At 38.4% G+C, this 27,470-nt stretch overlaps 1 protein-coding gene across 4 annotated transcripts in view; it reads left to right on the forward strand.

Annotated features, from left to right (window-relative positions):
* The window catches only part of LOC105496354 (RNA guanylyltransferase and 5'-phosphatase), a 334,421-nt gene that overhangs the window by 13,264 nt on the left and 293,687 nt on the right, over positions 1-27,470 (forward strand). For all 4 annotated transcript variants that reach the window (XM_011766698.2, XM_011766691.2, XM_011766718.3 and 1 more), the window contains exons 2-4: positions 6,579-6,688; positions 17,441-17,544; positions 17,635-17,723. In XM_011766698.2, the coding sequence (XP_011765000.1) occupies positions 6,579-6,688; positions 17,441-17,544; positions 17,635-17,723 (303 nt within the window). The remainder of the gene's footprint in view (positions 1-6,578; positions 6,689-17,440; positions 17,545-17,634; positions 17,724-27,470) is intronic.

Consider the following 27,470-nt stretch of genomic DNA (forward strand, 5'->3'; position numbering starts at 1 on the left):
GCCCGATCCATCAGAGAAATTACTACATATGGCAGTTATAACCTTATGAAATGTATTTCTTAAATAATAAGACCTTTTTAGGGAACCCACTCTGTGAAGAAAAACAAAAATAATATAGGACTTGAAAACTGAAACTACCTCTTGATCCATGGGCTGTTATGTTAGTAGGCATGGAACCAACATTAATCTCCCTGTACATTTCCATCAGAGCTCTTGGGTGCCTAGGAGCATAGTCAGTGAGCAGTAATATTTTGGAAGGAATCTTTTTTTCTGAGCAGTAAGTCTCAAGAGTGGGCTTCAGAAAATTCAGTAAAACATTCTGTAAACAGATGGGATGTCATCCAGGCTTGTTGTTCATTGATACAGCACAGACAGAGTAGATTTAGCATACTTCCTTAAGGGCCCTAGTATTTTCAGAATGGTAAATGAGCACTGGCTTCAACTTGAAGTTACCAGCTCCTGACAAGAAAGTCAGCCTGTCGTTTGAAGCTTTGAATCTAGGCATTGTCTTCTGTCTAGCTATGAAAGCCCTAGATGGCATTTTCTTCTGATAGAAGACTGTTTTTCTGTTGTTTAGTGTAGCCATGTTCGTCAATTATCTTAGCTATATCTTCTGGATAATTTTCTACAGCTTCCATAACAGCCCTTTACCTTGTACTTCTATGTTAGAGAGATGGCTTCTTTCCTTAAACCTTATGAATCAACCTCTGCTAGCTTCAGATTTTTCTTCTGTGGCTTCCTTACCTCTCTCAGCCTTTGTAGAATTGAAGGAAATTGTTGCCTTGGTCTGGATTAGGCTTTGGCTTAAGTGGAAATGTTGTGGCTGGTTTGATCTATTCAGACCACTGAAATTTTCTCCATATCAGCAATAAGACTGTTTTGCTTTCGGCCAGGCATGTTGGCTTACACCTGTAATCGTGGCACTTTGGGAGGCTGAGGCATGTGAATCACGAGGTCAGGAGTTTGAGACCAGCCTGGCGAATATGGTAAAACCCCGTCTCTACTAAAAATACAAAAAAATTAGCTGGGCGTGGTGGCGTGCACCTGTAGTCCCAGCTACTCAAGAGGCTGAGGCAGGAGAATCGCTTGAACCTGGGAGGCACACGGAGGTTGCAGTGAGCCGAGGTCGTGCCACTGACTCCAGCTTGGTGACAGAGCGAGACTCCGTCTTAAAAAAAAAAAAAAAAAAGACTGGTTATTTCGCTTTCTTATCATTTGTGTGTTCACTGGAGTAGCACTTGTAACATCCTCTGCGAATTTTTCCTTTTCATTTACAACTTGGCTAACTGGTGCAAGAGGCCTAGCTTTTGGCGTATCTGGGCTTTCAGTGTACCTTCTTCACTGAACTTAATAATTTCTAGTTTTTGATTTAATTGAGAGACATATGATTCTTCATTGCACTTGAACACTTAGAGGACATTGTAGGGTTATTAATTGACCTAATTTCAATATTATTGTGTCTCAGGAAATGGGGAGGCTTAAGGAGAGGGAGGGAGACGGGGAATGGCTGCTTGGTGGAGCAGTGAAAACATGTACAGCATTAATTTATTAAGCTTGCCATTTTATGGGTGTCATTCATGGCACCCCAAAACAATTACAGTTGTAACATCAGAGATCACTGATCATAGATCACTGTAACAAATATAATAATAATCAAAAAGCTTGAACTGTTGTGGAAGTTAGTTCCACAAAATGTGGCACAGACACAAAATGAGCACATACTGTTGGATAAATTATGGTGCTAGACTTGATAGAAAAAAGGTTGCCACAGACCTTCAATTTATTAAAAAATGCAGTATATGTGAAGTGCAGTAAAGCAAAGTATGCCTGTAATACTAGTTCCTCTCATAAACAACTGCCCAAAACTCAGGAGTTCCAATCAAATTATATTTCTTGCTCATATCAGAATGTGTTGTATTGGGCAACTTTCCCAGGCTACTCTTCTGTGATTAGCAACTTGCTAGGCTCTTTCCATCTTGTGATGCTGTCATCTTAAACATGTGACTTCTAAAGTTGCCATGAAAGTGGAGGAGCAAGCATGGGTGATCTCTCAGGGGGTTTTTGGCCAGCCTTGGTAGTCGTATAGTTAACTTTGGCCCGTATCCCGTTGGCCAGAATCCAGAACATGGCCCTCACCCAACTACAAGAGAAACTGAGAAGGCTAGTCTTTCATTGTGTCCTGGAAGAAGAAAGTAAATTGAATGTGACCAACAGATAGTGTCATTTCTACCATGGCAATAGATAAAACTTCTCCCAGGCAGAGACCGTAGAGAGAGTAGAGAAGGTGCACAAAGGAACCCCTAGAAACCTGACATTTATAAGTTGGTTAAAGAAGAAAGAGGGAACAAAGGAGTTGAGGACGAATAGCTAGAAATTGAGGGAGGTGTGAGGTGGGTGATTGAAACTAACAGGAGTTTGGGTGTCATGGAAGACAGAAGAGATTTTCAAGAAGGAAGGAGTTGCCGGATACGTGAAATGCTGCTGAAATGTTAAGATACCAGAAAAGTTGGTAAAATCTGTTGGTGACTGTGACAAGTATTTTCAGTGGCAATGTGGGATCAGAGGCCAGATTGGAGTGGATTAATGAGCTACTTTGTTGCAAGTCTCTTAGAGAGTTGTAGGGGATTGCTGAGGAATATGTGTAGATGGCTCTGAGACCTGTTTAAGAGGCTAATTGCTACCTTTCCTACCTTTCGGATAGAGTGGTCAAAAGAGTGGGCATAGAGTGGCCAAAAGGAATGATCAGCCAACTGGCTGAGGAGGAGGCAGGGGCTGGAACATGGAAGATGTAGGACTATCTTCATTAACCCATCTACCAAGGCTATGGATGGGCCTTAGTCATATCAGCAGATGCCGCTGGGATGGAAACTAATGATGCCCGAAGACCAGATGCAATACAGTTCAGTTTACTGGAAGCAAGAGAGGAAAAAGATGGTGTGAAAATAGCAGTTGCTCCCCTTTCCCCCAGTGCCAGGGTCTTTACCTTTGAGGAATGTAATCACATCCAGGAGGAGAGTCCTGTTTTGACTGTGGGCTATCTTGAACGAGAGCTCAAAAGCTAAATTATGCACAGTTATAGAGAAGTAAAGTCTACACTTCTGCTGACACATGTATACATAAATGAATTGGAGGTAATGAAGTAAAGATAGGAGTATGTGTATTAAACTTTGTAAAAAGTTTGGTTATGAAGAGGAGTAAAAATGAAGCATAAGTTGGGGGATAAGGGAGAGTTTAGGGCTTGTTTAAATGCTGATGGGAATGAGCCAGCAGATGTCTGAGATCTGAAGATGTTGGGGGTGAGGGTTGGGAGAAGAAGAAAGGGTTGATTGATGGCCCTTGAAAGGTAAGATGGTAAGGAAATCTTGAGCAGAAGGGAGGATTTTTAATGGGAGGAGGAGTATGGGCTCAGATACAGAAAGGTTTATAGATTAACGGCAAAGACAAGGCAAGTTTCTGCCTAATGGTGGAGAGGCATTGTTGAATAGCAGTTTCATTCATGGGCTCTACATCCATAGTCTTCATTTGAATCACTGTTTTTACCATTTATTTGTGGTGTGACATGCGGCAAGTTGCTTAATCGCTCTTGCTTTGTTCTCCTCATCTGTAAAATGAGGAATAATAACAATACTTATTGTTAGGAGTAAATGAATGAATTATGTACAATATTTTAAACAGTGTCTGGCATGTGGTAAACATACACAATTAGCTTTAATTATTATGGCTCCTTTTTTTTTTTTTCTTTTCAGTGAAGTCTAACTTAAAGTTGTCAGTTGAAAGGGGATGTTTTAGGAATGAGGAAAAAATGTAAAATATTTATCATAAGGCATAGGGGTGTGTGGTAGGACTGCCTTTAATATTGGTGATTATGAAGTATAGTGTCACCCATCTTTTGTGCTGTGAGATTTGCTCTAGGAGGCCTCAGCTACATATGTGTAGGCACAAAGAAGTTAGGTGGTTGGGTTCATTGAGGTCTGGATTTTTCTCAGGTGAGTGTGACTGGGTAATGGGGGCAGAGCAAGGAGGTTAAGGGTATTTACAGAGGACTAATTATGATGATCTACTGTGGACTCTGATGTTGGATAAGAAGGAAAGGGAACCCTGAAAGAGCTGATGGAAATAGGATTGGACCTCTGAGAGTAAGTAAGTAGTAAGAGGGAGAGAAAGTCTGATGGGATGAATCTTCTTATTTATTTTTTATGTTTATTGTTTATGGTTTATATTTTCCCAATAGAATATAAACACTATGAGGGCAGCAGGGTTTTTCTGGTTTTTGTTTGTTTTTTTCCTTTTCACTAATGTAATCCATGTGCCTATAACAATGCCTGGTACATAGTAGATACCCACTATATATCTGTTAAACTAAATGAAGTAAAAGAAACCTAACTCAGATGATGGTGGAGGTGGTGAGAAGTGGTCAGATTTTGGATGTATTTTGAAGGTGGAGCTGCAGGATTTGCTGATGGATTGGATGTCAGGTGTGAGAAAAGGAGAATAGTCAAGGATAACCTAAAAGGTTTTGGTCTTGGGCTGCTAAAAGAATGATGTTACTATTTGCTGAGATAGGGAAGAGCATGAAAGGAGCAGGTTTTAGAGTTTGAATATTAAGAGATGAGATTTGGATATCAAATCTGAGACATCTGTTAGGCATAAAGTAGAGGCTCAGTAGGCAGTTGATATCCATCTAGAGTTAAGGGAGTGATTTGAGCTAGAGATATAAATTTGTAAGTCATTAGCACATTGATGACTTTTAAAGCCATGAGACTAGATGAGACACCAAGGGAGTGAATGAAAATATAAAAGAGATCCAAGGATTGAGTCCTGAGACAAAACATAGAGGAGTCAGGGTGATGAGGGGGAGCCACTAAAGATGACTGAGAAGGAGAGGCCAGAGAGCTAGAAGGAAAACCAGGAGGATATAATAGTATTCTAGAAGTCACATGAAAAAATGGTTCAGGAATTCCCTCTTTCATCAAAAAGTGATCAGTTTTTCTTATGTTGCTGAGAACTTAAGGTGAGAACTGAGAGTTTACCATTTGATTTAGCAACGTGAAGGTTATGGGTGGTTTTGATTTTGCAGAAAACAAAATCTTAAAAAATTATTTTTTTTCATGAAATCTAGTTTAAAGTCTTTGGACAAATATTAAGACTTCACTTAGGTAGATAATATTGTTTTTATTGTGTTTGGAATATAAGGCCAGGCTCAGTGGCTCACGCCTATAATCCCAGCATTTTGGGAGGCCGAGGTGGGCGAATTGCTTGAGTTTAGGAGTTGGAGACCAGCCTGGGCAACATGATGAAACCTCATCTCTACAAAAAATACAAACAATTAGCTGAGTGTGGTGGTGTGCGCCTGTAGTCCCAGCTACTGGGGTTGCTAAGGTGGAAGGATCGCCTAAGCCCAGGAGGTTGAGGCTGCAGGGGCTGACATCACGCCACTGCACTCCAGCCTGGGCAACAGAGTGGCACTCTGTCTCAAAAAGTAATACATATACATAGATCAGTTAAAATACGTTTTTAAAAAATTGGTTATATGAAGTGACTTCCTCTATGCTATACTGTCATTCAGGAAAAAAGGTAAAAAAAAAATCAGTCTTTCTAGCTGAAATAACCACTGATAGTTGTTTGAAGGAAGATTTTGGTTAGCATTCTCTCAGAATGATGTCATGTTCTAGCATGATCTTTATCCTGAGATATAGAATAAGGTCTACAACCTTTTAGTATCAGATTGGAGAAAGTTCCAACCTGATAATAAAAACCGCATAGGGCATGTAATCCCAGCACTTTGGGAGGCTGAGGTGGGTGGATTGCTTGAGCCCAGGAGTTTGAGACTAGCCTGGACAACATAGTGAGACCCTGTCAACCTGCTTCCCCCAGCAAAAAAATTAGCTGGGTATGGTGGCATGCACCTGCAGTCCCAGCTACTTGGGAGGCTTAGGCAGGAAGATTGCTTATATTTTTAAGGGTTTTAAATTAATAACTTTTAATGTAGTGGTATAGAACTTAGAGTTTTAATGGAAGTTCTATTCACTGGTAATTTTTCTTTTGCTGTTATATTTGATTGTCAATTTTAATAATTTTTTTGTCCTTAAAAGATATAGGGTAGTATCTTTTAAAAGTACAGTTTAAATTGAGAGTACTTCATGAACACTTGCATTTTTAGATTGCTTTTACATTTAAAATGTTTTAAGAGGCTGGATGTGGTGGCTCACGCCTGTAATTCCAGCACTTTGGGAGGCCAAGGCAGGTGGATTGCTTGAGCCCAGTAGTTCGAGACCAGCCTGGGCAACATGGTGAAACCCTGTCTCTACTAAAAATACAAAAATTAGCCGGGCTTGGGTGGTACACACCTGTAATCCCAGCTACTTGGGAGGCTGAAGCAAGATAATCACTTGAACTCGGGAGGCAGAGGTTTCAGTGAGCTGAGATTGCACCATTGCACTCTATCCTGGGGGACAGAATGACACTTGGTCTCAAAAAAAAAAAGTTTTAAGAAGGTGATATTTGAGAATTGTTAATTATAGAAATTTAATCTGAAACATTTCCTTTAATGGAAATTATTACCTATCTTTGTTGTTTAGGAAGATTCTTACCTCTGAAGACAATGTTAGGACCAAGATATGATAGTCAAGTTGCTGAAGAAAATCGGTTCCATCCCAGCATGCTCTCAAATTACCTAAAGAGCCTAAAGGTAAGAAACAAAACTTCTTTTTGTCACTGATTTAATATACTTTGTTCACTCTTATTCTTCAGGTGGCTTTTAAAAAAATCTTATTAATTAAAATAATTAATAGACTCAAGGGAAGTTGCAGTAATTGTACATAGAATTCTGTGAACCCTTCTCCCAGCTTCTCACAATGGTGTCATTTTATATAATTGTAGTACAATATCAAAAGCAGGAAATTGACATTGATACAGTACTGCTAACTGATTTCTGATCTTATTTACTTCGTATATGCATTTGTGTGTGTGTGTAGTTCAGGACAGTTTGATCTCATCTGTAAATTCATGGTGGTGGTTATAGAACTGCTGCATCTCCACAAAGGAATTCCCTCATGCTACCTCTTTATAGCCAGACTCTCTCCTCACCCCTGTCCCTGTACTCTGGCAGCTGCTAATCTGTTCTCCACGTGTAGTTTTTCCATTTAAGAGAATGCCCACCTGACGTCCCGGCCCCCAGCAAAACTTACTATAGCCTCCACTAACAACCATACCCTAAGCTACCAAGGAAACTGACTCTGTTTACAGCTGAAGAAACCATACAGAGACTACACTACTGCATGCATCCACAATCATAGCCAAAGTGCTCTACCCAAGCAACACCACAAATATATCTTCAGGAAAAAGTCCTTCCCTACAAAAACTAATTCCAAAAATTGGGACTGAGGCTGGGCGCCGTGGCTCATGACTGTAATCCCAACACTTTGGGATGCTGAGGCAGGTGGATCACTTGAGGATAAGTGTTTGAGACTAGCCTGGCCAACATGGCAAAACCCTGTCTCTACTAAAAATACAAAAATTAGCCAGGCATTTTGGTGTGCACTTGTAATTCCAGCATACTCAGGAGGCTGAGGCACAAGAATCGCTCGAACCTGGGAAGCAGACAGAGGTTGCAGTGAGCTGAGATCACACCAGTGCACTCAAACCCAGGCAACAGAGCGAGACTCTATCTCAAAAAAAAAGAAAAACTGGGGCTGGGATGGTGGCTCATGCCTGTAATCTCAGCACTTTCGGAGACTGAGGCAGGAGGATCACTTCAGGCCAGGAGTTTGAGACCAGTGTGGGCAGCATAGGGAGACCCTGTCTCTACAAAATGTTAAAAATTAGCCGGGCATGGTGGTGTGTGCCTGTAGTCCCAGCTACTTGGGAGGCTGAGGTGGGAGGACCACTTGAACCCAGGAGGTTGAGGCTGTAGTGAGCCATGATCATTCACTGTAGCCTGGGCGATAGTGAGACCATGTCTCAAAAAAAAAAAAAGGAGAAGCAAGTGTTACACCAGATGTGCAGATGTCAATGTAAGGACATGGGAAACATGAAAGAACAAGAAATATGGCACCTCCAAAGGAACACAATAATCCTTCAGCAGCAGATAAAAAATTCATAATCTGTCAGCAGCATAATAAAAAAACTTCATGAAGTGGTGGACAGATAATTCAAAATTTTGATACTAAGGAAGCTCTGTGTAAGAAAGAAGAGAATATTGAAAAGCAATACAGAATACTGAAAAGCAGTACAAATCAGAAAAACGATTCAGGGTATGAATGAGAAGTTTACCGTAGATAGATATCAGAAATCCAAACACATTCAGGAACTGAAGAATTTATTGAATGAAATAGAAAATAGAACGAAAGCTTCAATAATAGACTAGATCAAGCAGAAGAAATAATCTCAGAACTTAAAGACAGGTCTTTGGAAATAACCCAGTCAGACAAAAATAAAGATAAAAGGCTAAAATAGAATGAGCAAAGCCTTTATGAGATATATGACACCAGAAAGTGACCAGATATTCAAATTTTGGTGTTCCAGAAGATGAAGAGAAAACAAAAGGGTTAGAAAACCTATTTAATGAAATAATAGATGAAAACTTTCTAAGTTTAACAAGAGGTTTAGACATCCAGGAGGATCAAAGATCCCCAAAAGATAACATCTAAAAAGTTCTTCTCCACAAGACATTATAATCAAACTGTCAAAAGTCAAAGAGAAAATGCAAAAAACATTAAGAGTGTCTAGTCATTTATAAGAGAGCCCCCATTAGACTAATAGTGGACTTCACAGCAAAATCCTTACAGACCAGGAGAGAGCAGAGGATATATTCAAAGTTCTGAAAGAAAATGCCTACCACCCAAGGATACCATACCCAGCAAAGTTATTTTTTCTTCATAAATGAAGGAGAAATAAAGTCTTTCCCAGACAAGCAGAAGCTGAGGGAATTCACCACCACTAGACTGGTCCTGTAAGAAATGCTTTAGAGAGTCCTGTACCTGAAATTGAAAGACTAGTAACTATCATCATGAAAACACAAAAATATAAATAAAAACCACTGACAGAGCAAACACATCAACAATGAAGGGGAAAACCTCAAATGTTACTACTACACAATACCACCAAACCGCAAAGATAAAACAATAAGAGAGAAAGAAAGGACAAAGGATATGCAACCAGAAATAAACAACCAGAAATAAATTAATAAAATGACAGGAATAAGCCTTAACATATTAATAATAACCTTGAATGTAAGTGGATTACACTTTCCCTTTAAAAGATGTAAACTGGCTGAATGGATATAGAAACATGACCTATCCATATGCTGCCTACAAGAAACTCATCTCAACTGTAAAGACACACATAAACTGAAAGTAAAGGGGTGGAAAAAGTATTCCATGCAAATGAAAACCAAAGGTGAGCAGGAGTAGCTAAACTTATATCAGATAAAGCAGACTTTAAGCCAAAAACAGTAAAAGGAGATAAGGTCATTATATAATGATAAAAGGATCAGTTTAGCAAGAGGATATAACAATTCTAAACATATATGCACTCAACATCAGAGTACCTAGATATATAAAGCAAATATTATTAGAACTAAAGGGAGATATAGTCTCCCATACAATAGTAGTTGGAGACTTCAACACCCCACTGTCATTGTTAGACAGATCGTCTAGACAGAAAATTAACAAACATTGGACTAAATGGACCTAACAGACATTGACAGAACATTTCATCCAGTAGCCACAGAATACCCATTTTTCTCATGAAGAAATGGAATATTCTCTAGGATAGACCATATGTTAGGACATAAAACAAGCCTTAACAAATAAAAAAGTCAAAATCATATCGCATACCTTCTCAGACCACAATGGTAGCAAAGCTAGAAGTCAATAATAAGGGACTTTGGAAATTGTACAAATACATGGAAATCAAACAACATGCTCCCGAATGACCATTTCGTTAAGGAAGAAATTAAGGTGGAAATAAACCTCTTGAAACACATGAAAATTGAAACACGACATACCAAAACCGAAGAAGTATAACAAAAGCAGTGCTAAGAAGGAAGTTTATAGCATAAGTGCCTACATCAAAAAGGTAGAAGGATTCAGATACATAATGATACACCACAAGGAACTAGAAAAGCAAGAACAAACCAAAAATCAGTAGAAGGAAAGACATAATAAAGATCAGAGCAGAACTAAGCAAAATAGACACTAAAAAAAAAATACAAAGAATCAACAAAATGAAAAGTTGGTTTTTTTGAAAGGATAAACCAAATCAATAAATCCCTTCCTAGACCAACCAAGAAAAATGAGAGAAGACTCAAGTAAACTAAATCAGAAATGAGAAAGATAATATTACAGTTGATACCACAGAAATACAAAAGATCATCAGATACTTTTTTTTTTTTTGAGATGGAGTTTTGCTCTTGTTGCCCAGGCTGGAGTACAATGGTGGGATCTCAGTTCACTGCAACCTCTGCCTCCCAGGTTCAAGAGATTCTCCTACCTCAGCCTCCTGATTAGCTGAGATTACAGGCATGCGCCACTGTGCCTGGCTAATTTTTTGTATTTTGTACTTGAGACAGGGTTTCTCCATGGTGGTCAGGCTGGTCTTGAACTCCCAACCTCAGGTAATCTGCCTGCCTCGGCCTCCTAAAGTGTTGGGATTACAGGTGTGAGCCACTGTGCCTGGCCCATCAGAGACTATTATGAACAACTATACACTAACTGGAAAACCTGGCAGAAGTGGATAAGTTCCTAGATATATACAACCTACCAAGATTGAATCAGGAAGAAATAGAAAAGCTGAGCAGACCAATAACAGGTAGAGAGATTTAATCAGTAATAAAACATTTCCCAACAAAAAGTCCAGGGTCAGATGGCTTCACCACCAAATTCTACCAAACTTTTAAGGAAGAACTAACACCAATCCTCAAATAATCCTCAAAAAATTGAAGAGGAGGGAATTCTAGCTAATTCTTTAAAGCTAGCATTATATTTATACCAAAACCACAACAAAAAGAGAAAACAGGCCAGTATCTCTGATGCAATGATGGTTCAGCATACGCAAATCAATAAATGTGATACATTACGTCAGTAGAATGAAGGACAAACACCATGTGATCATCTCAATAGAGTCAGACAAAGCATTTGATAAGAACCAACATCCCTTCATGATAAAAACTCTCAACAAACTAGGCATAGAGGGAATATACGTCAACATAATAAAGGCCATATATGACAAGCCTACAGCTAACATCATACTGATTGGGGAAAAGCTTTCAGCTTTTTCCCAGAGAATTAGAATGAGACGAGGATGTCCACTTATTCATTATGGTACTGGAAGTACTATCTAGAGCAGTCAGGCAAGAGAAAGAAATAAAAGGCATCCAAATTGGAAAAGAAGTCAAATTGTCCCTCATTGCTGATGATATAATCTTAAATCTAGAAAAACGTAATGACTCCACCAGAAAACAGATCTGATGAGAAATTCAGTAAAGTTGCAGGATACAGAATCAACATACAGACTGGCAGCAGGTCACACCCCTGTAGTCAGAGCGCTTTGGGAGGCTGAGGTGAGAGGATTGCTTGAGGCTAAGAGTTCAAGAACAGACTGAACCCCAAAGCAAGACCCCATCTCTACAAAATACTTTTTAAAAATGTAAAAGTTGTCCAGGCACAATGGTGCATTCTTCTAGTTCCAGCTACACAGGAGGCTGAAGTGGGAGGATCACTTGAACCCAGGTGTTCCAGGCTGTGGTGAACCATGATTGAGCCACTGCACTTCAACTTGGGCAAAAGAGTGAGACCCTGGCTTTGAAAGAAACAAAAAAGAGAAAACAACATACAGAAATCAGTAGTGTTTCTGTATGCTGATACTGAACTAGATGAGAAAAAAAATCAAGAAGGCAATCCCATTTATAATAGCTTCAAAAAGGGTAAAATACCCAAGAATAAATTTAACCAAGAAAGTGAACGATCTTTACAAGGAAAACTAGAACAGTGATGAAAGAAATTGAATGGGACACAAATAAATAGAAAGACCTCCATGCCCATGGATTGGAATAATTAATATCATTAAAATGACCATACTTTCCAAAGCAATCTGCATATTCAGTGCAATCCCTATAAAAAATACCAATGACATTTTTCATAGAAATAGAAAAAACTCCTTTTTTATTTTATTAAAACATTTTTTTTTAAAAAAATGGGGTTTCACTGTATTATCTAGGTTGGTCTTCAACTCCTGGGCTCAAGCATTTCTCCCACCTTGGCCTCCCAAAGTGCTAGGATTACATGCATGAGACACTGCACCCCACCAGAATCCTAACATTTATATGGAACCTGAAATGACCCTGAATAACCAAAGCAATCTTGAGCAAAAGGAACAAAGCTGTGGGCATCACACTACTTTACAATATATTACAAGGCTATAGTAACCAAAACAGCATGGTAGTGGTATAAAAACAGACTAATGGAACAGAATAGAGAATCCAGAAATAAATGCACGCATTTACAGCCAGCTGATTTAAACAAAGGCACCAAGAACATGCACTGGGGACAGGACACTCTCTTTAATAAATGGTGTTGGGAAAATTGGATATCCATATACAGAAGAATAACTGGACCTTTATCTCTCACCATATACAAAATCAACTCAAGATGGATTAAAGACTTTAAATGTAAGACCTGAAAGCGTAAAACAGTAGTTTTGAGAAGAAAGCATAGGGAAAACACTGTAGGACATTGGTTTAGTAACAATTTTATGGCTAAGACCTCAAAAACACAACTAAAACAACAGTAGACAAATGGGAGGATAGGAAACCAGAAAGCATCTGTGCTGGGTGCAGTGGGCAGTGACTCACGTCTGTAATCCTAGCACTTTGGGAGGCCAAGGTGGGAGGATTGCTTGAGCCCAGGAATTGGAGAACAGCCCAGGCAACAGAGTGAGACCTCATTTCTTGGTGGCACATACCTGTGGTCCCAGCTACTTGGGAGGCTGAGGCAGGATGACTGCTTGAGCCCAGTAGGTCAAGGCTGCAGTGATTTACATTCACAACACTGTACTCCAGCCTGGGCAGTGAGTGAGACTCTGTCTCAAAAAATAAAATTAAAAAAAAAAAAAAGCTTCTGCACAGCAAAGGAAACAACAGAGTGAAATAACAACCTATTGAATAGGAGAATATATTTGCAAACTATTCTTCTGAGGGATTAGTATCCAGAATATACAAAGAACTGGACACAACAGGAAAAAAAATCCCATTAAAAAGTGGGCAAAGATGTGAATAGACATTTCTCAGAAGAAGACATACAAATGGCCAACAGATATATGAAAAAATGCTAAAAACATGCTCAAAATTACTAAACATCAGGAAAATGCAAATCCAAACAGTGAAATATCATCTTGCACCAGTTAGAATGGCTATTTGTGACCAGGTACACTGGCTCATGTCTGTAATCCTAGTACTTTGGGAAACTGAGATAGATGGGAGGATTACTTGAGGCCAGGAATTTGAGACTAGCCTTGATAACATAACTAGACATCATCTTTAAAAAAATTTAAAAAATTAGCCAGGCTTGAGGTACATGCCTACCATCTTACCTACTCAGGAGACTGAGGTGGAGGGATCCTTTGACCCCAGAAGATTGAAGTTACAGTGGTGAGCTATGATTGTGCTACTGCACTCCATCCTGGGTGGCAGAGCAAAACCCCGTCTCTCTCAAACAAGCAAACAAACAAAACAACAAAACTATTATAAAGACAAAAACCCACAGATGCTGGCAAGGATGTGGAGAAAAGGGAACTCTTATATGTTGATTGGAATGTAAATTAGTGCAGCCACCATGGAAAACAGTATGGACATTTTTCAGAAAACTGAAGTAGAACTGCTATACGATCTAGCGGTTTCACTACTGAGTATGTACCCAAAGGAACAGAAATAATTATATCAAAGGGATACATACCTGCACTTGCATATTTATTGCAGCACTGTTGACAATAGCAAAGGTATGGAATCAACCTAAGTGTCCATCAGTGGATGAATGGATAAAGAAAATGTGGCATATATACACAATGGAATACTATGCAGCCATGAAGAAGAATGAAACCGTCATTTGCAACACATGGGTGGAACTTGAGGTCATTATGTTAAGTGAAATAAGCCAGACACAGAACGACACATTTCACATTTTCACTCCTGTGGGAGCCAAAAAAGTTCGTCTCACATCTGTAGTCCTAGAACTTGGGAGGCTGAGATGAAAGGATCACTTGAACCCAGGAGTTTGAGGTTACCATGAGCTGTGATTGTGCTACTACATTCCAGCCTGGGCAACAGAACGAGACCCTATCTCTTAAAAAAAAATTGATCTCATGGAAATAGAGAGTAGAATGATAGATGATAGATATCAGAGGGTGGGAAGGGTGTGTGGGCAGGAGGGGCGTGGTGAAGGGAGGTTGGTTAGTGCAAACATATAGTTAGATATAATGTATAAATTCTTATTTTCGATAGCAGGGTAAGGTGACTGTTGTTAGCAATGATTGTATTGTGTATTTCCAAGTAGCTAGAAGAGAGAACTTGAAATACTCTTTAACACATAGAAATGATAAATACTCAAGGTGATGGATACTCCAGATACCCTGATTTCATCATTACACATTACATGCAGTAACAAAATATCACATATACCCCATAAATACATAAAATATATCAATTAAAGTAAGTGCAGATTGTTTCTCTTGCCTTTTTTTTTTTTTTCCTGTGGCGACCCAAGCGGGGAAGAGGGAGGGAGCGGAAACTCAAGGATTAAAGTGGAGAAAGCGTGGCTTTTTCATCCTGGCTAACACAGTGAAACCCCGTCTCTACTAAAAATACAAAAAGAAATTAGCCGGGCGTGGTAGAGGGTGCCTTCCCAGCAGCTCGGGAGGCTGAGGCAGGAGAATGGCGTGAATCCGGGAGGCGGAGCTTGCAGTGAGCCGAGATCGTGCCACTGCACTCCAGCCTGGGCGGTTTCAAAAAAAAAAAAAAGGTAAGAGGGGCTTTTGGAGGAAAGTTGGGGTGCTGATAGGAGAGAAAATAAAGATAAATACCAAGCAGGAAAATTTGGGGATTGAAACAACCATCAACCTATGTGGTATAAATTGTCTTCTTTTTATATTAGAGTATATGCTTCAGAATGAGGTGGAAGATGTGTGAATTTACTACTACTTTTTCTAGCCTCAGTATTGGTGTGCATTTGTTAGTGAGACTGCCTTGCTGGCTGATTGTGATTCTAGGTTTTAAAGATTTTTCATACTTAAGGCCCCTGAACGCAAATCAACGTCTTCAGCTAGTGCTCAACGGAAGAAATAATGATTTTGTTCCAATCCAGAAAGAAACATTGGCTATGATCGACTTATTGGGATGGGATTAAGCCTCCGGTAATACGCATATGGCCATGTATACTGTTCTTCATTGGTTATTTAAGGAATTTATGAGAGAATTTTGACTATACGTACTTTTTTACCCTGTGTGTTAGAATTTAACTGCCCAAGGTGTGATTCTTAGGCATCACATGGTACCTAAAAATCATGATAATGATTTTTGTCATTTAAGAAATAGACAATACGTTCACTTATTTCAAAAATCCAAAAGTTTTGAAAGGTTGGTGTCATGAAGTCTCCCTCTCACTGTTGCTCTCTATCTGCCTAGTCCCTCACCACATACCACACAGGTTCCAATGTTTTTAGGTTTTTTAATACATCCTTTCAAAATTTCTTTATGTGTATATAAGCAACAAAAAACACAGATTGCTGTGTTCTCCCCTGCACACTCAAGGTAGCACATTATATATGCTGGTGTGAACCTTGCATTTCCAACTTAAGAGTATACTCTGAAGATCTTCATATATCAGCACATAGAACTTCTTGTTCTTTTTTTTTTTTTTTACAGATTTATAGTATTCCATTAAAGTATGTACAAGTTGAGCATCCCTCATCCAAAATTATAAAATCTGAATCTTTTTTTAGCATCTACATGATGCCCAAAGGAAATGCTTATTGGAACATTACAGATTTTGGATTTTCGTATTAGGATTGCTCAACCTGTAAGTATAATGCAAATATTGAAAAATCTGAAATCCTAAACACTTCAAGTCCCAAGCATTTCAGTTTAGAGTCTTCTTACTGCTTTACTTGGATGGTTTCTTTATGAAACCGGAATATGTGTGCTGACATTTTGTGAAATTTACCAGCATGGGGTCATTTTTACTGCTTTTGTGTGTCTTCACTGTATTTCCCCCTTGCTATGCTTCTGCTTCCCTGTAATCTGTCCCATCTTCTCCAGATTTCTCAGCTCTTGTGTAGATGAGAGATAGGTCTACCACTTTATGGTGAACTCTTTCTTACCGGAAATGTACTTTTGTTGCCTTTTTTCTAAAATCTGCTGCTCCTGGGTCTGCTTCTCTTTTCTTCCTTTCCATATAGCTTCTGCAGTGTTCTTAACTTTTTGGCAGAACTTAGACATTTTTTATGAATGTGTGGATTTTATGTGCCTTAGTTTTACAGAAAATGAAACTCTTTTTTTTTTTTTTTTTTTTTTTTAACAATGTACCTTGTTTTTATATGATAAGGAGAGGGAAATTTCTTATTTAATTTTTTAATCTTTTTTCCCCAAAACACATGGTTTTTCAAGTGATCCTCTTGCCACGGCCTCTCAAAGTGCTAAGATTACAGGCATGAGCCACTGTGCCTGGCCAAATTTCTCTCCCATACTGCCATCTTCTTAATAAGATTGTTTCTATTTTTAACCTTGCTTCTTTTCAAAAAAACGTAACTTGAGGCTTTAGTATATTTTCAGAAAATAGAAGAGTTGTTAATAACAAAGAAAGGGACACCTATATAATATATATAATGAGATAAGATATATATACACACACACACACACACACACATCATATATATGATATAAATGGTTTGTCTCATCTTTTAAGCCTGGGATATAAAATGGTATAGTCAGTAGATATTAACAGAGTTATTGGTAGTGGCTGCTTGGAAGGCTGGGGTGGGTGATGTGTGCCTGGAGCTTGAGTTGTGGTATATTTCAGATAGGTGCTATTCCTGCTCTGGCCTCTTGTCTAATAAGTCATAGGTGCAGAGGTATATGCAGCAAACACTAGAGAAAACTCTAGTGTTTTCTCTTTTGCATAAACTTTTGTGATGTTGGCAGTAGAATTTGTTTTGCTTATATTCCTGTTCCTTCCTTAGTTTGGGAGTTAATTTATTTTATCAAGTGCCTGCTTAGTTTTAGTGTCTTGAATAAGACTTAGATAAGTGGTACTTTTATTATCAATTGCTCAAGGGCAAAGTACATACAAAATCTCCCTCAATGCAGTTGGATGAACTGTAGTATTGCCATTTAGTCAACTTATTTGGGAACAAAGTAAGTTACTAGTAAATCTGCCCCCCCTTTTTTTTTTAGGTTAAAATGGGCTTATTGGTGGACCTGACAAATACTTCAAGGTTCTATGACAGAAATGACATAGAAAAAGAAGGAATCAAATATATAAAACTTCAGTGTAAAGGGTAAGTTATATATTGAGATTCTTTAATATTGAAACCTTTCATCACAATTTGTAATCTCTTTTTTCAAAAAAACTTTTTCTATATTACTAGACATGGTGAATGCCCTACCACTGAGAATACCGAGACGTTTATTCGTCTGTGTGAGCGCTTTAATGAAAGAAATCCACCTGAACTTATAGGTATGTTTGGCTTTACTTTGCCACTGTTGAATATTTTATTTTGCAGTTAGGTTTCTGTTTTCTTGTTTGCAAATAAGTTGATATGACAGTTTTTTTTTCTGTTTTAAATAATGACCAAGTAGTATTTATTAAAATGAGAGATTGACTTTTGTGAATTATGTAATAAATGTATGTTCGTAATTTTTACATTTTTCAAGATAAAGCCCTAATTTCCCCTCTTCAGGTGTCCTGTTGGGAAAGTCTGTCCTAAACACTACATATTTATTTTTTATACTTCTACATTTTATAATTTTACATTTTATACTGTATGTATTATTCTGAAACTTCATTTTTTTCATTCAGTATTTCTGAGAGCGATGTATGATGATGTAATTGTAATTTTTGCTGCTATATAGTATTCCATTATACAAATACACTATAGTTTATTCTCTTGTTGATGCACAATTCCTTCATCAGATTTTTATTGATTGCTACTCTATCTATGCCAGGCATAGGCTCTTGGAACATATCAGTGAAGGAAACAGAAAAAAACATCCTGCTCTTCCAGAGCTCATATTCTAGTGTGGGCCGGAGGCTGAGGGAAGGAGGGCAGGCAATAATAAATATAATACGTAAATTTTCATAAAATGGCAGTTACTGAAAATGACATTTTGAGTTATGTTTAGGTTTTTTTTTTTTTTTTTTTGCTTTTATAAACAATGCTGCTAGGAGTGGTCTTCTAGAATTTTTAAGGTTTGGTTTTAAATTTAATTTTTTTTAATGAAAGAAAAATTAGTTTTTGAGACAAAGTCTTGCTATATCGCCAGGCCAGAGTGCAGTGGTACGATCTTGGCTCACTGCAGCCTTGAACTCCTGGGCTCGAGTGGTCCTCTCTTCTCAGCTTCCTGAGTAGCTGGGACTACGGGCACATGCCACCGTCCCCCGCTATTTATTTTTATTTTTATTTTTATTTCTTGTAGAGACAGGGTCTCACTATGTTGCCCAGGCTTGGTTTGAACTCCTGGTGTCAAGTGATCCTCTTGCTATGGCCTCTCAAAGTGCTGAGATTACAGGCATGAGCCACTGTGCCTGGCCAACTTTGATTCTCTGTTATTTGTGTTGGTATATGGTTTAAATTGAGGATGCAATTTAAAGTTTCCTTTTTTTTTTTTTTTTTTTGAGATGGAGTCCCACTCTGTTGTCCAGGCTGGAGTGCAGTGGAGTGATCTTGGTTCATTGCAACCTCTGCCTCCCAGGTTCAAGTGATTCTCCCACCTCAGTCCCCTGAGTAGCTGGGATTACAGGCGTACACCACCACACCCCGCTAATTTTTGTATTTTTGTATTTTTTTTTTTTTTGAGATGGAGTTTCGCTCTTATTCCGCAGGCTGGAGTGCAATGGCATATTCTCACTTTACCGCAACCTCCGCCTCCCGGGTTCAAGTGATCCTCTTGCCTCAGCCTCCCAAGTAGCTGGGATTACAGGCATGTGCCACCATGTCCACCTAATTTTGTATTTTTAGTAGAGATGGGGTTTCTCCATGTTGGTCAGGATGGTCTTGAACTCCTGACCTCAGGTGATCTGCCCGCCTCAGCTTTCCGAAGTGCTGGGATTACAGGTGTGAGCCACCACACCCAGCTTAAGTTTTGTATTTTTGGTAGAGATGGGGTTTCACCATGTTGGCCAGGCTGGTCTTGGACTCCTGGCCTTGGGTGATCTGCTTACCTGCCTGGGCCTCCCAAAGTGCTGGGATTACAGATGTGAACCACTGTGCCTGGCCAATTAAATGTTTTCTACATAACCAGCCATTTGTTTCAGCGTAGTTTATTGAGTAGTTCTTTCTCTTCTTAGGACTAGATGATGTAAATTAGCTTCATATATCTACTCTTTGAAAATATTTCCTATTCATCTCGTTTTAATTTTTTGGTAATATTTTAAAACTTTTTTTAATCAAATTTTTTTATGTCTTGCTTGATTTTAAGTAGCTAATGTTTTTCCTTATTTAGATAATTGACAGAAAAACTGTTAGAAAGTTTGGGAATATATTGAGAACATAAGATAAAAAAGAAGACATCAGCAACTTTCCTGGAAACAAGCAATAATTAGTTAGAAAATATGATTAGAAAATAGTCCCATTAATCTTAATAATATTGGCTATCACATATTGAACATTTCCTTCCTGCAAGTCTTTGTGTAAACCCTATCACACACATTGTCTCATTTTCTTTTCATAGCAGTTATATTAGGTAGATAGTATTGTTATGTCCCTAAACTGAGACTTGGAAAAGTTAAGACTGCTGAAGGGTAACTCACACAGCTGGTAAGGGCTAGAGCCTGGATTACATCCTAAGCAATCTGAGTTGCAAGTTCATGCTTAAAACTACCTCTCTCTTCTATAACAGAAGTACAAAACACCAAGGAATTGTTATTAATAAATGTAGATGGTCTTAAGGAAGAAAATATATTTAAATATTAAAATAAACACGAAGAAATGGAGAGGCATTACTTGTTTCCACATTAATTTCAAAGTTTTAATGTTATTCCAACAAAAATCCCAATGAAAGGCAGAATTACTTTGAAATTAATTTGTAAAATCCCCCACCTCTGTTAAGTCACTGAATATCACCAGGCACAGAAAAAAATAGTTTGGCAAATTAGACACGCAAGATTATGAGCAAGAAAAATTTGAAAAACGAGTAATGAGGAGCTTTTTCTTTCCAGTCATTGAATCATATGGTAAAGCAATGGAACCAGCAGCAGTAGTTCCTGGTGGTAAAGGAGATGCTTTTAAATTAGAGAGGAAAGGTGTGATTTTTCACCAAATGGTGTTCCGTTAGCCAACCACATAATAAGTGAATTTTAGGTGTATTAAATATTTTTAAAAGGATCAATAAGAATATAGGAGAAAATAGTCAATATTTATTTAATTCTGGAGTAAAGAAAGAAGGATATTCCATGTATATCACCAAAGACAGAATCCATAAATGAGTATTTTTCTTTTAGGAGTGCTCCTAGACTGCCTGCGTCAGAACCACCTGCAGATACTTGTTAGAAATGTATGTTTTAGGGCCTATCCTGGACCTACATAATCAAAATATCTAGGGATGAATGTGAGGAATCCAGATTTTTTTTTTTTTTTTTTTTTTTTTAAAGAGACAGGGTCTTGCTATGGTACCCGCTTGGAGTGCAGTGGCTATTATTAGGCATGATTATAGCATACTACAGCCTTGAACTCCTGGCCTCAATTGATCCTCCTGCCCTGGCCTCCTGAGTTGCTAGGAGTACATGCACCACTGCACTTTTGCCAGGAATCTAGATTTTCAAAAGAAAAGTATTAGGTGTCTTTTATGCAGACTTAAATTTGAGAACTGCTGTTGGAATTTAAAGTGTGGTGCCTACTAATGATGATAGTAACAGCTAGTTTTTTGTTTTTTGTTTTTTGTTTTGTTTTGTTTTGTTTTTTGAGGTAGGGCCTTGCTGTATCGCCCAGGCTAGAGTGCAGTGGTGTGACTTTGGCTCACTGCAACCTCTGTCTCCAGGGCTTAAGTGATTCTGCCACCTCAGCCTCCCAAGTAGCTGGGACCACAGGCATGCACCACCACACCCTGCTAATTTTTGTATTTTTTGTAGAGACACAGTTTCACCATGTTGCCCAGGTTGGACTTGAACTCCTGGGTTCAAGTGATCTACCCACGTTGGCCTCCCAAAATGCTGGGATTACAGGCGTGAACCCTTGTTTATTAATAAGCTAGTATTAATAAATGCTTATTATTTGCTCAATGGACTTGGGAAACTACAGATAAGGAAACTGAGTCTCAGAGAAGTTAAGTACTTTGCCCATGGTCATGCATCTAATAAGTAGTTGAGCCAGGTTTTTTCTTTTTTTTTTCTTGTCACTGCTATACTAACATGGATAAGCCAGGTTTTTAATCCAGTTTCTGGCTTTAACATTGAAATCTGTAATTAGTTGCTATGCTGGTTTCTAGTTTCACATAAAAGTGAAACATTTTCGTGTTTAAAAAAAAAAAAAACAAAAACAACAGGTGGGTGTAGTGGCTCACTCTTGTTATCTCAGCACTTTGGGAGGCCAAGATGGGAGGATCACTTGAAGCCAGGGGTTTGAGACCATCCTGGATAACAAAGTGAGAACCTGTCTCTGTAAATAAAAACATTAGCTAAGTGCAGCAGTGTACTCCTGTAGTCCCTTAAGAGGCTGAGGTGGGAGGACTGCTTGAACCCAGGAGTTTGAGGCTGTAGTGAGGTATGATCACACCTGCACTCCAGCTTGGGCAATAGAGTGAGACTCTGTCTCTTAAAAAAAAAAAAATTGGAGAGGAAAATGTTTGAGGGCAAAGAAAAAAACAAAACATAAAACAACAACAAAAGATACAACAGAAGGAAGGCAAAAAGATGTTGGACAAATTGGGGTCTGGCTTGGTGGCACATACCTGTAATCCCAGCTACTTGAGAGGCTGAGGCAGGAGGATTGCTTGAGCCCAGGAGTTTGAGACTGGTCTGGGCAACATAGCAAAAATTCTGTCTTGAAAAAAGATTTTGACAAATTTGGAAAAATATCTGAAGCATATGTGACATAAAAAAGTAATAATCTTATTTATGAAGATATCTTATATACCAGTAGGTGAAAGAGGCATTCCTTAATAGAAAATTATGGAAAACAATGAAAGAGCAATTTACAGAATATGAAATACAAGAAACCAAGAAACATGAAAAAATTGTTCTCACTTGCTAATGAGATACAAATTAAAATACATGCTGTTAGCTGCACTCCACATCAAATTGGCAAAGATTAAAAAAATTATATTTCTGAGAGCTCCTGGGGGACTTTGCCCTGCACCAGCTGGGAGTGGTGTCAGTTCAGTTCCGGATTGAACAAGGCCCTTGCACATGGCATGTTGGGGGCCCAGCCTAAAGTTCTTGTCACTTCCTCATGCGAAGCCAACCAGCCATCACTATCCTGGGTGGAGCCCCACAGCATTCAGGTGGCCCTTGGCCACGCCTCCTCAGGGCCTCCCGGATAACTGAGTACCCCTCCCAGTGGCTTCCCCTTCCCCTCCCTGGGGCTTCCAGGGGCACGTCGCTCTGTGCCATGGACTGAGACCAGCTCCTGGTGACAGAATGACCTGTTTGTTGGAAATGCCTTGTTGCCAGAGAAAGGAATCTTGGAACAAAACTATTTAGTTTAATTGTGAACTGGCCACAGGGCAACTTTTAAAAAAATCAACTTATTAAGTTGGAGCGCTATAATAGCTCCTGCTGATTTAGCAACGATGTGTTTGCTAAACACATAATGTTACGTTTTATGAGGAAAAGGGATCATAAGGAAGAGTGAGGACATTAGGTGGGTAAAAGTAGCCTCGTGTTAGTGTCTGTTTCTACACAGACAAAACCTTTGGGTTTTGTTCTCTTTGTCAGGTAAATATTTGTTGCATACCCTGCTGCACAGAGAACCTCCCTGCATCTGTTTCTCTGTTCCTCTGTGGCTGACTCAATAAACTTTTCCTTCTTGGCAAAAAAAAATTATAATATCTGTTAGTGTCAAGGATTGGATAAAATGGGTGAATTCATACATTTTTAGAGTGTTAATTGATAGAGTCTCTGCAGAGGGCTCTGTGGAGAGAGAACATCATGGTATTTCTCAAGATCCTTAAAAGCGTTGACTCATCAAGACTATGAACTTATTTTACAGAAGTAGTCAGAGATGGACATAAAGAGTTATGTGAAAGAATTTCATCACAACTTCCTTGGTAGCAAAAAAACAACCTAGAAACAACAATCATCAATAGTCAGTAAAATCATTAAGTAGAAGACAAAATGAGCAACCTACCACTTGAACCCACTTACTCATCTTAGTACCACTAAAAGTGGGACAACCAAACATTATGTGCTGCTGGATGTGTTATGAAAGAAAATACACAGTACCGTCTGTAAAATATTCTTACCTAAAGTCTTAAAAGTGAATCTAATTATGTCTCTGGATTTCACTATCAATATACAAGACATGCAGGAGATAACAGAACAAGCTAATTGATACCATGAGGATGCAATCAGATAAATCCAGAATGTGGAACATTTCACAGAACAGCGGCTAGGTTTTTCCATCATATTGATGGCATTTAAAAAAAGAGGGAATCAGGGACACTTGAGAGACATAACAAAAAAATGCAATTTGTGGATATTGTTGGATCCTGGTTTGAAAAACTAACTTTATCCCAACACTTTGGGAGGCCGAGGAGGGTGGATCACGAGGTCAGGAGATTGAGACCATCCTGACTAACACGGTGAAACCCCATCTCTACTAAAAAAATACGAAAAATTAGCCAGGCGTGGTGGCGGGTGCCTGTAGTCCCAGATACTCAGGGGGCTGAGGCAGGAGAATAGCATGAACCCGGGAGGTGGAGCTTGCAGTGAGCCGAGATTGCGCCACTGCACTCCAGCCTGGGCGACAGAGTGAGACTCTGTCTCAAAAAAAAAAAAAAAAAATTTTTTTTTAAAGGTACTTGAGGAAATCTGAAAAGAAACTAGGCTCTAGATGACATTAAGGAATTTGTAACTCTTCTTTTGGTGTAATTATTGCATGGTAATCATATGAAACCCTGAGTCCTTATTAGAGATGTATCCTAAAACATTTTTAGTGACATATCTGTGATTTGCTCTAAAATACAGTTAAAGGTCATGAAAATGCTAATTATCCTGATTTGATCATTATACATTGTAGACATGTATTGAAATATCACACTGTACCCCACAAATATGTACAGTTATTGTGTATCAGTTAAATAAGAGCTGGGCCCAGTGGCACATGCCTGTAGTCCCAGCTACTTGGGAGCTAAAGTGGAAAGATTGCTTGAGCCTAGGCGTTGAAGTCCAGCCTGGACAACATAGGGAGACCTTATCTCTAAAAAACTTTTTAATATAATCATAATAAAGGCAAAAAAAAAATTAATACAGTTGTTCCTCAGATTCCTCGGGGGGTTTGGTTCTAGGATCCCCCTCAGATACCAAAATCCTCTAATGCTCAGTGCTCAAGTGCCTTGTATAAAATGGCATAGTATTTGCATATGACCTATGAACATCCTGCCCTTTTCTTTAAATCACCTCTAGGTATTAACTTATAATACCTAATACAGTGTAAGTGCTATGTGAAGTTACCATGCTGTATTTTTAAATTTGTATTATTTTTTACTTTTTAGTTTTTTTTTACTGAGCTTTTTCCCAAATATTTTTAATACAGATATAGGAAGGCCAATTGTAATCCAAAAATATTATTAAGGGTGGAGGATGAAAAAAAATCAGCAAAACGATAGTTACCAAAGCTGGATGATGGATACATAGGGTTTCATTTTTCTATTCTCACTACTTTGGATATTTCTGCAAATTTCCATAATAAAAATAATTTGAGAGTACTGCCCCAGAAAAGCTAACAATATGGTAAAAATCGAAAACATCTGGTTCTAAGGGTTTCAGATAAGGGACTATGAAGCTGTTACTGCTAAGGATTAGAGAAGGTTTCAAGCTTCTGTGTGTTTCAAGAACTTTGTATTTCCACCAAGCCTACAGCATTAGCCCACAGCTTCACAAATTATCAACTGATAACTGAATCAATTGTCAACTGTAACTGATAAATTAACAATTATATTAGCTAATTTAAAAGTTACTTTTTTTTTAAAGACCAGGTGTCACTATGTCACCCAGGCTGGGATTTTTTTTAAAACCAAGACAGCTTTGAAAAGAAACCTGAGTCTAACTTTTACCACAACACAAATGTTTACTATTTGTGGTCACAAATATTGATCAGCAAGAGTTTGTGCAAGGTTGATAAAAATCCCTTCTCTGAAACTAAAAATAAATGAAAGTGCTATAAAAGCAGGACAATCTTTTCAGATCCTAAGACTATTTAAGCTTGATTCTTTAATGCTTTTTATTTAAAAAGGTGTTATCAGCAATCAGTTCTGAGACCAGTTCCTGTTATTGTCTCTACAGTAATATTATAAGAAATAACTGGCAATACATCCTGTGCTCCAAAATTTGGCAGGCCCAAAGCAAATGTTTCCACTTCAATCCACATGAACAGAATCACTGCTGGGAATATAAAACAAGCTACATATATATCACTAGGTTCTATAAATTTTATAACCTGTAAACACTCAAAACAATTAGATTTTTTTCTTATCAGTTCTTCTAAGAATACACCTGCACAATTTATAACAAGGATGAATTTGTTTTCCTAAACCTGGAGTATGAATCCTTCTAAAATCATGACCTCTAATGCCAGAGATTAAAATTGCTTGACTGCCCTCCTTTGAATTCATTAAGCATATTTAGCGTTTACCCCTATAATGGCTTCTCTCAAATGAGAAAACACTTTTGTGAGTTGTTTTTAATTATTCAGATAAAGGCCTCAGTATTACCTTAAGCTGTGTAGGTTCTAGTCATATACCTCAGTATATGAGTATATATGTGTGACTGTTACATATATTCATGTAAGTATGTGAATATATACACACACACCCTTAATATATTTCAAGTATATCCCATAATATTGTTCTGTTAAATAATAGCTGCATACTGTACCATATAAATAACCTGCTTTTTTCAAAACAAAAAATATAATATACTAACTGTTCACATAGCGCTTACATTGTATTTGGTATCATAAGTAATACCTAGAGGTGATTTAAAGAAAATGGCAGGATGTTCATAGGTCATATACAAATACTATGCCGTTTTATACAAGGCACTTGAGCATTGAGCATCAGAGGATTTTGGTATCTCAGCAGGGGTTCTAGAACCAATCCTCTGAGGAGTCTGAGGAACAAATGTATTAAATTTTTTTGCCTTTATTATTATTATATTAAATAAGTTTTTAGAGACCAGGTCTTGCTGTGTTGTTCAGGCTGGACTTCAACTTCATCCCACAAATTGTGGCAATTAAAATTGTCTCTGGATATTGCAAAATGTCCCCTGGGGGGCAAAATCTTCCTCAGTTAAGAACTACTGAACCCTGGGTGCAGTGGCTCACGCCTGTAATCCCAGCACTTTGGGAAGCCGAGGTGGGTGGATCACCTGAGGTCAGAGTTCGAGACCAGCCTGACCAACGTGGTGAAATCCTGTCTCTACTAAAAATACAAAATTAAACGGGCGTGGTGGCGCATGCCTGTAATCCCAGCTACTCAGGAGGCTGAGGTAGAGGTTGTAGTGAGCCAAGATTGCTCCATTGCACTGGGCAACAAGAACAAAACTCCATCTCAAAAAAAAAACAACAACAAAAAAACAAAATAAAATAACTACTGACCTAATTAGACTGATCAGATAATTAGGATTTTTAGCATTAAAAAATTTATCTAGCTAGTGAGATAGAAATAAAATTGTGGGCCAGGTGTGGTATCTCATGCCTGCAATCCTAGAAGACCAAGTCCAAGGATCTCTTGAGCCCAGGAGTTCAAGACCAGCCTTGGCAACATAGAGAGACCCTGTCTGTCCCCCCCCACAAAATAGTATATGTTGAGACCAGGCTTTATTTAAAAAGATACATTGTCACCAGCCCTTTATACACTGCCCCTAGCATGTATAGCTATAGCTGATCTCTCTGTCCATTTGTTGGGGAGTTTCTTTTCCTAGTTTGATTGTCAATGCCATATACATTTATTTCATTATATTAGCGTGCCTAGAAAAATTTGAATAGAAGTTGCCTTGAAATAGTTAATTGTGAGCTAATATTTAGTTAAAAACTGAGGCTTACTTACCACT

The sequence above is a fragment of the Macaca nemestrina genome, chromosome 5 (assembly GCF_043159975.1).
Source record: "Macaca nemestrina isolate mMacNem1 chromosome 5, mMacNem.hap1, whole genome shotgun sequence".
Lineage (NCBI taxonomy): Eukaryota > Metazoa > Chordata > Mammalia > Primates > Cercopithecidae > Macaca > Macaca nemestrina.